The sequence below is a fragment of the Portunus trituberculatus genome, chromosome 30 (assembly GCF_017591435.1).
Source record: "Portunus trituberculatus isolate SZX2019 chromosome 30, ASM1759143v1, whole genome shotgun sequence".
NCBI classification, from domain to species: Eukaryota; Metazoa; Arthropoda; class Malacostraca; order Decapoda; family Portunidae; genus Portunus; species Portunus trituberculatus.
This window is the reverse complement of record NC_059284.1, coordinates 9,218,693-9,232,449: the sequence shown is the minus strand read 5'-3', so window position 1 is coordinate 9,232,449 and position 13,757 is coordinate 9,218,693. Positions and strand designations below refer to the sequence as shown.

At 37.7% G+C, this 13,757-nt stretch overlaps 1 protein-coding gene across 1 annotated transcript; it reads right to left on the bottom strand.

Moving 5' to 3' along the window:
• Positions 1 to 10,262: 10,262 nt before the first annotated feature.
• On the bottom strand, positions 10,263 to 13,615 carry LOC123510943 (transcription termination factor 3, mitochondrial-like). The gene is made up of 7 exons (XM_045266465.1): positions 13,530 to 13,615; positions 12,246 to 12,740; positions 11,839 to 11,961; positions 11,549 to 11,731; positions 11,216 to 11,339; positions 10,825 to 10,915; positions 10,263 to 10,622 (listed from the first exon to the last, which is right to left on the bottom strand). The coding sequence occupies exons 2-7, from the start codon at positions 12,731 to 12,733 to the stop codon at positions 10,345 to 10,347; spliced, it is 1,287 nt and encodes a 428-aa protein (XP_045122400.1). The 5' UTR covers positions 12,734 to 12,740; positions 13,530 to 13,615; the 3' UTR covers positions 10,263 to 10,344.
• Between the last annotated feature and the right edge of the window lie 142 nt (positions 13,616 to 13,757).

Below are 13,757 nucleotides of genomic sequence, written 5' to 3'. Positions count from 1 at the left end.
TGAATGTTGAGTTTGGTAATGTTGACATTTTGAAGCCCCTCACCACAGCTACTTGTATCTTCAAACAGACTAAAACCATAAAAACATTGAATATTCCACACATAATTCCCAGATAACTTTCAAATACTGAAAATTTAACACAAGCAAAGACATAGTATTGGAATTTATTGTGTTGTGAATGCTGAGTTTAGTAATGTCGACATTTTGCAGCTCACCACGGCTACGTACTTGTATCTTCAAATAAACTAAAACCATAATAACACTGAATAATCCACACATAATTCCCTGATAACCTTCAAATAGTGAGAATTGAACACATACAAGGACATAGTATTGGAATTTATAGCGGGCAAGGAGAAGAGAGTCAATTCCTTTGTAGACACACGGTTGGAATTTTGGTGCCGTATATATTTGGTATTTTAACAAAGGTGGTGGAGGTCTATTAATAAAGGTACTAAACTGTGTTGTGGATTGTTGAATTCATATTGAAAATAAACCCAACTGTGTGACTGTTTCCATTTCCTTGTATGAGATATTTAATTAAATAAAATACGCATATATTGTGATAATAATAAACACACACAATATTTATGTAAATAACATTACACAGCACCAGCAGTGTAAATTATAAATATACATATTGTCACACAAGTCTTTTTGAGATTCACACCTCTCTACCAAAGTACAGTCACCTGACTACAGTATCCACACGTACCATAATTGAGAAGAGTGCGTATGAAGATCTTAACAGAGAGAGAAATAATTTCATGTGAACTGCCAGCTCTAAGTGTAGCATTGAGGAGCCTGAAAATTTGGTATGTTGTTCACTTGAAAAGTGTGGTGATGAGGCAAGATTTGAATATCTCTAATTATGATGAACCTGATGTTCTGTCATTGTTTTCGCAGAAAGGATTTTTTTGTTCAAACATAAAAACAAAGAACAGATACATCAGAGTTTGAATGGTTGATACGTAGCAAATGTATGTTCAGGACTACAGTTGCAAAACATGGCATCCTTTCAGGTTCTTTTATCTAAAATGAGCCAAAGTGGACTCCACAAAAACACAAAACGAATTTAATCTTTAGTCAAGGTAAGAAAATTTGTTTTTATTATACGTTATATATATATATATATATATATATATATATATATATATATATTATTTTTTTTTTTTATTTTTTTTATTTTTACATTTTACATTTGTACGTTTTGTTCAGATTTGGTACGTTTTTGATGCTGTTTGGTACTATGCAAAATCAGGTTCAAAGAGCCACAGCTGATGATGGCGTCGGTACCTCCCGCCAAGACACACGGTTGGCCTCACTGGAGTGCCGTTATATTTTCAGCCTGTATAGAGGTGACAGTGCCGTGACAGAGGTGGTGGAGGTTATTAATGCACCAAGGAACAGGTGTGTAAGGTGTGGCAGTGGTGTTGATAAGGGATTAGTGTGTAAGGAGGAAAGAAGTGTGGTGGGCCGAGTGCTTGTCAACAAATTTAGTGGTGATGGCCGTGTGGTGTTTGGTGTTGCTTATACACCCCATAAACACACTCAAACACCCCGCAACACATCCACAATATGCCCATATACACCCAAACACCCACACACACAAAGTGAAGTGATGACATTCTCGACAGCACCAGCGGCGAGACAAGAGAGCAATGCAAATCTTCACAACGCCTCACCATAATTTATTTCAGGTATTTCTAAGGCCACTCTCTTATTTGTAGGTTTTCTTTGCATATGAGAGTGAAAACAGTGCCCAAATGTTGAAAAGGTGATGGGTATAACGAGCAGTTGTCAGTATTACCAGCTATTATTTGCTTCTTTGACTCACCGTAAGCCAAACATTTGTCAGAATAGAGCCACTACTACTGTACCATTGCATGTTTCCTGGTCAAGTTTTCCCGATGGAGCTTAATTTTGTTGTGGTGAGATAATAAATGCAACATAAGGATTATGGAGCCTGCGCTGCAGTGTTCCCATATGTTGCCTCCTGCCTGGGCCCCCCCCCGAGCACCACCCTGTCCCCCGTGGCAACCTGCGGGTTCCAATACTTTTTTATATATATTCTCTAAAAATAATATTACGCTTTCATGGTGTGTTTTTGTGGTTTCTATCAATATTTCGTTGTGTTTGAAGTGTGTTCCGCGCTTGTGTTCGTTAAATGTGTGTCGTTTAGTGGTGTTTTATTGCTTAAATATGAGGTGCCATAACCGTCCAAATTTTCCATCTCAATTTCAACTCTTTTATTTCGAGGTGTAACTGGGCCTTTATAGTATATAGAAATTGCCTGTGCTTTTTTAGGCGTGAAATAATTCCATTGAGTGAAATATGTGGACTTTAAAGTGGTGTTTTGTCCCGTTTAACGTAAGTTTTATTTTTCAATTTTATTTGTTTACGTTTCTGTTTGACGGTCAAACTCGTTGTAGAATGCCTTAAAAGAAAGCTGAGACTCTGTAGAATGTGTTAAAATACTCGCCAAGTGAAAATATCTGGACTTTACAAGAGTTTTTAATGAGTTTAGAGTTTAATGGTTTTGTTTTACATTAATGCTCTTTCACTCGTTCACTTCTGGTTCTAGGTCAGTGTTGGATGCCTGAGAAGAGAGTTTATATTGTCTAATATTTTTCGAAAGAAATATAAAGTCGAAATGGCTGGACGTTTTGCCAGCGTTATAAGTGGAAATGTTTATATACTCTTTATATACTTAGTTTAGACAGTTGTTTAAAACTAGTTAAGCAGGAGATGTTTTGATGTTTTGGATATTAATTAAAGTATCTAATAAGTCATAAAAAAGTAAGCATTCGGCCTTGGCTTCGTTTTTTCTTTAAGTCATTTTTAAAATTATTTACGTAATTCAGCCGATTCGCCACTGTTCCCGCGCTCTTGATGACGTCACAGGCTGGCGTCCCTCCCTCCCTACCGCCCAGTTCGTCGATATTTTGCCTAATATCTAGTGATTTCTACGTGTTTTCATGTGTTTCTTGGTTCAGGTGTGTAGATATTAGTAGCAGAAGGAAGAAGAAAAGAGAAATAAAGGAGGATGAAAAGGAAGGATGGGGAGGAATAAGTGGAGGAGCAGGCAAGCCACAATAGCTGCTCTCCCTACACTTCCCCAATATTTTGCCTAATATCTCGTGTTTTCTAAGTGTTTTGATGTGTTTCTAGGCTCAGGCGTGTAGATGGAAGCAGTAGAAGAAAGAAAGAAGGAGAACGAAGAAGAAATGAAAAATGGAAGTGGAAGAAGAGGAGGAGCCAAGCCACAATATTTAGGTAAGTCCCCCTTTTTTAATCTTGCCGTTTGTTTTACGCATTTTTGTGTTTTGGGTTATACCTGAAGTATTTTGAGTATGTTTGGTAGTGTTGCAGGGTGTTTTCAGTGTGTGTTAGATGATTTTAGGTATATTTTACATATCTTGAGTGTGGTGTAGAGGGGTGTTTGAATGTATGGGTGTGTTCTGAGTGTGGTTAAGGGAATTTTGAGGCGTTGTATGGTGTTTTAGGTTAGTTTTAAGGGTTTTAAGTTGCCTGTGCATGTGTGTGGGGATGATTTTGATGTGTGCTGGGTGTTTTAAGTGGTCTGTGCATGCGTGTGGAGTGTCTTGGGAGTGTGTGGGGATAATTTGGATGTGTGCTGGGTGTTTTAAGTGGTCTGTGCGTGTGTGTGGAGTGTCTTGGGAGTGTGTGGGGATGATTTTGGTGTATGTTAGGTGTTTCTAGTTGAGTTATGGGTTTATTTGTTAATATTTTGAAGTGTTGCGTAGTGTTTTGAGAGTGTTTTGAGAGTGTTTTGGATTAATGTACTCACTTACTTTTGTTAGTGTTGTATAAATTCATGGTATGATGGATGCAGCTAAGGTGGGCCTCTGCTGTGGCCAGGCAGTTCAGCCTTGCCTCATATGTCATCCCTTCAAGTTCTGGGACCATTCTTGAAGCCATTTTTTGTAGTCTCTCCAGCTTCCTTATGTGTTTCTTTGTGTGTGTGTGTGTGTGTGTACTTACCTAGTTGTATTTAGCTAGTTTTATTTTATGGGAGGGGACCCTATGCTGGTGTTGTCCTGTCTTTGTATCTCACAGTGTCTAATTTTCTCTTAAAGTGGTGTATAGACTTTGCACACACCACCTCTCTGTCCAGTCCGTTCCATACATCTATCACTGTATGGGGGAATCTGGTTTTCCTGTGTGTGTGTGTTTGTATTTCCTAACCTAATTTTTACCTAACGTAATGTAAATTTTTTCTTTTTGTATTCTTTTTCTTTTGCCTTTGTTTTCTATTTATGTTGTTTTACTTTTTTTCTTTTTCCTTTTCTTTTCCACCTAACCTAACCTACCTTTATTTTATTTATTGATTTATTGATTTATTTATATATATATATATATATATATATATATATATATATATATATATATATATATATATATATATATATATATATATATATATATATATATATATTATATATATATATATATATATATATATTATTTTTTTTTTTTTTTTTTTTTTTTTTTTTTTTTTTTTTTTTTTTTTTTTTTTTTTTTTTTTTTTTTTTTTTTTTTTAAAGGGATTTTATTAAGGGTACCTCCTATTTTTTTTTTAGGAAAGTTTCGAGTGAGGAAGCCCAAGTTACACTCAGACTTGAAAGGAATGCACACTTGGTGACACCACTTCTTCACCCCAAACATTCCACGTCTCCACTGTACCACGGCGGCCCTATTTATTTTTTAACATCTCTCAGACATCTTCCTTCCTCAGCTTTTTTTTCTTGTTGTTTGAATTCATATTTTTCTCTCAGTCTAACCTAACCTAATCATTTTATTGATTTATTTATTTTTCTCTAACCTAATCTAACCTAACCAAACATTTGCAGGTCCGCAGAAAACGACACGCCGATTTATTTGAAGTAAAAAACGAGATTAAACGGCCTTGAAAAACACCACACCTGTTTTGTCCACCACCATCACCACCTTCTCCCAGATCAAGGACAAAGTGTATTACAGATTCACACATAAGGAAGAGGTGTGAGTGTGAGTGTGTTTGGATGCGTTTCGGTGTGTTTTGGGTCTGTTTGGGTGTGTTTTGAGGTGTTTTGAGTGTGATTGGTGTGTTTTGGGATTCTTGGGAGCATTTGGGGTGTGTTTTGAGGTGTTTTGGATGTGTTTAGATGTGTTTTGGTATGTTTGGGTATATTGAGGTGTGTTTAGGTGTGTTTGGGTGTGTTTCATGTGTTTTGGTATGTTTGGGTATATTGAGGTGTGTTTGGGTGTGTTTGAGTGTGTTTGGGTTTGTTTTGAGTGTGTTTCATGTGTTTTTGATGCATTTGAATGTGTTTCTGGATATTACAAGTGTTTTGGGTGTGTTTGTTTGTGTGTTTCAGCGTGTATTATGATGCTAATGTATTTTAAGCTAACCTAACACCCAAGATTCTCTCTCTCTCTCTCTCTCTCTCTCTCTCTCTCTCTCTCTCTCTCTCTCTCTCTCTCTCTCTCTCTCTCTCTCTCTCTCTCTCTCTCTCTCTCTCTCTCTCTCTCTCTCTCAATATCTTGTCAGTGATTTTTCATGTTAATCTTTGAATGGCACCATAAAACTACCCTTAAAAGCCTGTTTTGTAAGAGTTTTTGTGCTGTTGATAGAGAAGATATCATAGTAATCTGTCAATAGGATCATTAAACTACCCTTCAAAATCTGTGAGACTAAAATTAGTTCAAAACCTGTGAGACTGAAATTAGAGTCTTTTTAAAATATAGAGTATGTTGCCACAACTTTCAAAGCCCACAGATATGACAAGCCTTTTTCATAAGAGTTTTTGTGCTGTTGATAGAGTAGATATCATACTAATCTGTCAGTAGAACCATCAAACTATCCTTTAAAACCCGTGTGACTGAAATTAGAGTCTTTTTAAAATATAGGTTATGTTGCCACAATTTTCAACGGCCACATGTGGCTTTGGATAAGGTAGATATCAATGTAATCTGTCAATACAACCATCAAGCCTCCCTTAAAAACCCGTGTGATTCTGATTTGTAAAGCGCAGGGCACACACATTTTTGGGGGTTGTTTTTTCAGGTGATTGAAATAGTAGTGTTGAAACAAGTGTCTTTTAGAAATACAACTTAGGCGACCACTGTTTTTCAAAGTCCACAGTTATGAGGAAGTTTGTTCTTAAGAGTGTTTTTACTTTTGATTTGATAGATATCATATCATGTTAAACATCTGTCAATAGATCGTTAAACATCTCTTAAAAACTGTGAGTGGGGTTTGGGTGTGAACACACTCACAATTTGGGTGTGTTTAGGATGTGTTTGATGGTCAAAAACCCACCAAAACATTCCCAAAACACACTCGTTTTCAACCTAACCTAATCTAACACCCTATAACCACTCCTTCTCTCTCTCCCACAGATTTGAACTTTGTGTTTTTAAGTTTTTAATGTTTTTCTATGTTTTCTTTACATCATTCCTGTGTTGTAATGTTTTTTTAATGTTTATGTTTTTCATTCATTATTCCTGTGTTTTGGTGTTTTTTTAATGTTTCCATATGTTTTTCATTCATTATTCCTGTGTTTTGGTGTTTTTTTAATGTTTCCCTTTGTTTTTCTTACATTTCGTTAGGTTTTTCTAATTTTTTTGACAATTTGAGCCTCATTTCCAACCTGACCAAAGCTAGCCTAACCAGACACTCCAAACCACTCACTCTCTCTCTCTCTCCTGCAGGCCATGAGGGAGGCGGTGGAGGTGTGGGGGGGGTTCAGCACGCCATCAGTTCATGCTTGGGATGGGACACACTGGGACAGCCTCGGACCGTTGGTGGGAGCAAGACAAGGCTGTGGCAATTCTGCGGAGGTTTGCCACTCAGACCTGTTGCCATGTTACTATTATTGCACATCCTAAGAAGGTGTGTGTATGTGTGCATATGTGTGTTTACCTAGTTGTATTTACCTAGTAGTATTGTACAGGGTTCGAGCGGGCCTCATAGCATCCTGTCTCCATGTCTCCATTTATCCAACTTTTTCCTTAAAGTTATGCACATTATGTGGTGTAACAACTTCACCACTCAATGCATTCCACTTTTCCACCATTCTATGAGGAAAACTATTTTCCAATATCCTTCACACACTGCCTCCTTCCATCTTCTGTCACCAGCACCAGGTCTTCCTTGTCAATTTTTTTCAATGCCATTGACTATCTTGTACATTGTTATTAGGTCCCCTCATTCTCTTCTATCTTGTAAGGTACATTTCTTTCAGCCATTCTTTGTATAGTAGGTCCTTTAGTTCCGGCACCATCAGCTGCATCACAGCTGCATATTCCAGCCTTGGGCGTGTCATGCTTGTGATGATTTTTTTCACCATATCTTTATCCATGTAATGAAATGCCACTCTTATTTTAGTCAACATCTTATATGATAGTCCAAATATCTTGCTTATGTGTTTATCAGGGCTCAGATTTTCTTATATGATCACTCCAAGATCTTTTTCCTCTTTAGTCTTCATTATTTGCTCCTCTCCCATCAAATAATTCCATACTGGTCTTCTTTTACTCTTTCCTAGTTCCATTATGTGGCCTTTCTTGGCATTAAACTCCAATTTCCACTTCTTGCTCCACTCATAGATCTTGTTTAAATCTTCCTGCAACAGCAGACAGTCATCTCTGGTTTTCATGTTTCTTAGCAACTTTGCATCATCAGTGAATAAATTCATATAACTGTTTATCCCAACGTGACCCTTGTGGCACTCCGCTAGTTACTTTACCCCAAGATGAGTATGTATCTCTGATCACAGTTCTCATTTCCCTATCCTTCAAATAATCTCTTGTCCATTCGAGCAAGGTTCCACACAGTCCTCCTATGTTCTCTAGTTTCCAAAGAAGTCTTCCGTGCGGGACTTTATCAAAAGCCTTTTTAATGTCCAGGTATACTGTGTCTACCCATCCATCTCTGTTTTCCAGTCCTGCAATAACTCTGGAGTAGAAGCTTGATAAGTTTGATACACATGACCGTCCTGTCCTGAACCCAAATTGTCCGTTTGATATGACTTGCTCCTCTTCTAAAAATTTGATCCATTTTTCTTTGATAATTATTTCATATAACTTCCCTACCCTACGACACTTGTAAGTGACGCTGGTCTGTAGTTTAGTGGTTCAGTTGCCTTTCCTCCTTTAAATATCGGTATTACTTTGGCTCTCTTCACTCTAGTGGAACTTTCCCTTCATTTATTGTACTTTTAATTATTTCCCAAATTGGATCCAGTAATTTCTCTTTACATTCTTTAACACCCAGCCTGATACACCATCTGGCCCCATTGCTTTTCTGACATCTAACTTATCCCATAATCTTCCAGTATCCTCTTTGTGCACTGCAATCTCCTGTGATCCTGGGCAATGCAATGTCCTGTTAGGTTCTGTAAAATCATCTTCTGCAGTGAATATCATTTTGAAGCTCTCATTCATTATTTCACACATTTCCTTCTCTGTTTGGTATGTCTTCCCTTTAATTATTTTTTCAATTGCTTCCTTATTCTTTGTTTTGCCGTTTATAAACTTGTAGAAAAGTTTGGGTTCATCCTTGCTTTTATCCACTACATCTTTCTCAAACTTTCTTTCATCCTCTCTCCTTACTCTAATATATTAATTTGTAGTACATCTTTGTACTGGCAACTATTATAGTAATTTCCCTGCTTTAAGAGTTTTTCCAAGCTTTATCCTTTGCCTTTTTCCTTGTATGTGTTACTGTACGTAAGAGTTTACATATGTTATAGTATAGCTAGTCCTCTGTCATCATAAGAATGTATATATCTTTATTGACAGTCAGGCTGCATTGTATGCCCTTCAATCCACCTCTCCCATGGACTGTGATCTAGTTAATAAGTGTCTTGATCTCATCCACGCCCTAGAAGGTGCCGGTGCCACGGTCCATTTCATCTGGATACCCTCTCATGTGGATGTCCCGCTAAATGAAAAAGCAGACCACCTTGCTCAGTGTGCCCTACAAGATGACACAGTGGACCCTGGCACTGAGTACACTCTGGGTTATGTTAAGAGTAGCATTAAGGACTTTGTACATAGTAGCATTAGTGATCAGTTGGAGCTTTGTTGCCATAGGGGCAGTAGCACTAGTCTTCACTATGCACGTGTCTCCCAGAGCTGTGCTTACACCTACGGGAGACACACTGCATCACATGACAGGGTGGCAATGAGGCTCAGATTAGGCTACAAATACTTTTGGGAAGTGAGTGCTTCTCCTTGTGTGTGCTGTGTGCTGTAGCAAGGGGACACACTCTGCCTCACTATATTATGGAATGTCCTCTCATTGCTAAATTTAGGCCACAAGGTCAACATGACTTGTATAGCCTCATTGACCATCTCCTAGACTCTGCCACTCTCTGGGATATACTTAAGGAATATCCTCATTTTGCTCCAACACTGTAGGACGTTCATGCAATAAGGTGTGCAATATGTGTATTTATTGATTAAAATACTTGTATTCTTGTTATGTATAAAGTCTAGTGTTAGATTTTTGATAGTTTAACCTTAAGTCTTTGCCCAGGGGGTGGGTGGGGGTGGCCAGGCCCATCCTCCTCCTTTGTTGTATTTATTTATTAATTCAACAATAAATGTATCAATCAATCAATGAAGAGTTTGTTCCACGCTTTATCCTTTGCCTTTTTTGCTTGTATGTGTTACTGTACGTAAGAGTTTACATTTGTTCTAGTATAGCTAGTCCTCTGTCATGATAAGAAGTGTTTAATATTTTCCTATGTGCATGAAAACACATGTAGCGTCCTTAAGTATCAGTATTTAATGCCACATAAAGGTTCGCCTGGATGCTATTTTATTTTGGTGTTTGCCTAGCCTATAGCCTCAGGGTTAGCCTCAGGGCATCACGAGTCTTCACTCACGAGAGAGGGCGCGAGATTGAGACGTGCGCAGGGAGACGATAAGGTCAAAACCTTGCAACATTGTACTTATCCATGTACTAGTTTTTTTTTTTTTTTTTTTTTTCTCCATAACCACATGCCATTCTTAAAATAGATACTGATGTAATGTTTTTAAGGTTTGCTTTGTTAGTGTTTATGGTAAAAGGTACTGATTATCATTGTAATACTCTGGGAAGGTTTGATATAGTATGTGGGAATGTGGGGAAAAGTACTAGCTGATCATTATTAGCTATTTGCTTTTGTGGGAGGAGATATTTGATATAACAAGGGTGACATGTAAAATTTCCCAAGGTCAGTAATTGGGACAGGGTAAGAAACAATCTCCAAAAATATGTACATTATTATACAGTGTACAGAATATCTTGATACAAGTCACTTACAGTAAAGCAGAAACATAATGAAAATACTACAATGTTTTCAGAAAGTCATTAAAGGCTTGCACTGAGGATTTGGCAAGGCTGAGGCAAAACTCAGCATCTGTGCCCGACACCAGAGCCAGTGGGGACACATAGTTGGGTTTGGAGGGGTCATACTGGTCACGGCCAAGAAGTTTGAGAAAGCCGTGGCGCTGCCTCATTCTGAAGTCCCTTGTTAGGAGTACGTGAGGAAACTGAACTATTTGCTGGTGTGACAAGCCCATGTGGTTGTGAGCAAAATCAAATCTTCTCATCAAAGCATCTCTACCTGAAAACAAAAACAAAAACTAATGTCTTGAGTGCTGAACATGAGTGTAATCCTACATCCTTGAATGAGTATGATACATGTCTCCATGTTTCCTGATTGTTGCATGAAAAATCACACTAGGATTGATACAACATCACAATAATCATTCAACATGGGTTTAAGAAAAGTATATAGGAAATTTGCCAACAGAAGCACCACCTACCTGCCATCCAGATCCTGGGCTTGGCAAGCAACAGGCTCTTCACTTCACTCTTTTCAAAACCCATTTCTTCCACCACAGAGAATGTTGTCATCTGCAATTACGAGAAAAATACCAATGGTAATTTATCTATGCACTGTAACAAATATATTAAAGTTTTGCAATTCTATTTGTTCAAACTTCATCTTTATAGTATTACTAATTTTTTATTTGTAATTTTTTTCATTGTAAATCATTATCTGAGAGAAAAGTAAAGCATATCAAATAAGTACAAAATTCAAGGAACTATGTACTTTGAAACAGTTCTAAGATGTGGTGACAATGTAGTTGGTTTGATTAAGCACAGCCATGAAACTTGCACCATATATGAAATGTAACGGGTACAGCATCATACCTTAATACTGGAATACTTGTACGTGATGAGCCGAGGCTGTTTTGTTGCCAAATAGCGCACTTCATTGTCAGTCAGTTCAAAAGACTGCTGAAAGATCCCCAAGCGCTTGTCTATTCGAACAGTGCTGGTGAAAAGCAACACAACATAAATCACAATAAAAATATTCATAAAAAAGTAATCCAATCATACTATATTTCTAATAATACCTACAAAGCTTATTGTCAGTAATATGGAAGAGGTTGTGTATACTGGTGCTACAAACATACCATAAGCATTAAGCAACCTTAGTGTTCCAGTTCGATTCACAGCATCAATATGGTTAACCCATCTCACCTAAACAGCAGCCAGTAAGGATTCTTTGAGATGATCCGAACTATGTCTTCCTCACTGAACTTCATAAACTCTAGGTAATTGGTTCTAGCCTCAAGGTCATCTATGCTCTGCTGGAAGATGTATGGATTGACAGTCAGCCATCTCCCAAGGTCATCAGCCAAAATTCCTAAGTCATGCAGGAACCTGAAGAAAATAATGACTTCTAAAGAGTTGCATTGCATAATAATAATTGTCATTTCAACAGTCAACATCTACTATGGTAATCATGGCACCTGTTACAGCAAACTTACACTATATACTTCTTCATGTCTCTCTCAAAATCCAGGGGCAGAATGAAGCTGTTGACATTTTTACGTGCATCCCAAGTGCTGAGGTCTACACCAAGCTTCACCAGCTGCTGTAGTGTAGCAGACCTGGTGAGTGATGGAAAATACCAATGTGTAAAAATATGTCTTTGATTTAAGAGGATTACTCTGATAAACTGCATTCTTAGTAGATTAGCTCATTTATGTTAGTTACAGACTGGGAATGGTTTGACTTTGAAATGCCCTTATCTGTTTATTATGACTCTGTAGATCCAAAGTTATATTATCATTTTGCATACAATATTAATTTATAATGATGAATGAAAAGGTGGATTGGAAGAACTGCTGTACTTCAATCCATTCTCATTCCAATAACTCATACTGAACCTTACTTGTTGACGTATGCAGCCAGGTTGAAGGTGGGTCGTAGTTCAGGGGCCAGGACATCAATGTCTGAAACATCCTTGGGTGGTAGGAGGACAGAATTGCTTTCTTGACTTTTTACCCACTGCATTTCATTTATCCATTCTCCTTCCTCAAGTTTCGCAGGAGAAACATCCTCAACCACTGCAACTGATACTTCAGATTCTCCCTTCACACCCAAGGCATCACCAGGAGCTGGGGAGGTCAGTGTCCTCAGGGACATTAGCACATGTCTCTTTCTTTGGTGCTCTTTTGTATAACTATTTGATCTCAAACTGTAATATCTAATAGCATTTTTGTAGCAACATGCAGCACAGTCTCCTTTAGTGATGGCATCAAGTAAACACTTTTCTTGTTGCACCTTAAACACAGCAGTTGATGCTTGTCGGTACAGTGCTGGAGAGTATTTCAGCAAGGGCTTTGCCAGACCAAAGACAGCACCCACTGTATGATTCATGGTGTCTCTGAAATAAATGATAAGGTTAAGATACCTCCTATAGTGGCCTCATACTGTCATACACGATTATATATATAAAAAAAGTCAGTTTCTTTTAATTTACCATAAAGGGTTAATGATAAAACTTAATTACTGGGTCTTTTCAGCTTTGGATAATTATTCAATGGTGGTGCAATTTTGCCTAGTCCAACTTTTTTAAAAAGTTTGCAACTTTTGACTTTGAGGCTTTGAATTAAAGTTTCTAAGTTGCAACTTAGTGCCACAACGACAAGCTCTGATCTTTTATAAAATTCTGTTCCCCCACCCCTACCCCCCTAGACTGGTTTAGGGGTATGTGATGATTCAGAGTTTTTTGATGGGGACAGAGAAATCAGTGAAATATGGGTGTTGAAAAAGTCTATGGAAGTTTTGGCAAAAAAATTAGAGGATCTTTCTTTTCCACTTATGGTATTTTGTTTCCTTAGACTTCTTTAAAGGAAATGCAAAATTTCTGCTATATTGGTATCCCCGACCAATAAACCGCAACAAGCTTAACCTAATCTAAACTAAGCTAATGTAACCTAACATGACTGCTTCTGGCACAATGTGTTGATTCTCAAATGGCTGAATGAGTCAATAATAGATAAATAAACGTGAAGTTCAGTGGGTATATCTACCACCACAACATGCAATGATGCCATGCGCTAGACATCGTAAACATTAACCCAGCTTGTTTTGTTGATGTACGGTGAAAACTGAAATAGATAGGTATCCCATACATAAACTAAAACTTTGTCATCTCTTTTCTCACTCCAACCTGGGCAAGTCAGTGTTCTCAGGTGCATTGGCATGTGTCTTTGGTAGTGATTCGTGTGCTGGATATTGTCCGAAATTGCAGATACACAATAATTGCAAGTTTACTATGACTAGTCTTACTCATGTGATTAAGTGGCTTCCCTTCCACTGTCGTTTCCTTTATTCTAAAGTAAGTGGTAGGCAGAACCGTCAGTACTCAGCATGGAGAGTCTTCCTCAGTAAACAACCG

Coding starts and splice junctions, on each gene's coding strand:
- LOC123510943 (XM_045266465.1), bottom strand. CDS start 12,733: ATGAATCATACAGTGGGTGCTGTCTTTGGTCTGGCAAAGCCCTTGCTG. Junction 10,916..11,215: donor ACAAGTATTCCAGTATTAAG/GTATGATGCTGT, acceptor TCGTAATTGCAG/ATGACAACATTCTCTGTGGT. Junction 10,623..10,824: donor GCCCAGGATCTGGATGGCAG/GTAGGTGGTGCT, acceptor TTTTGTTTTCAG/GTAGAGATGCTTTGATGAGA.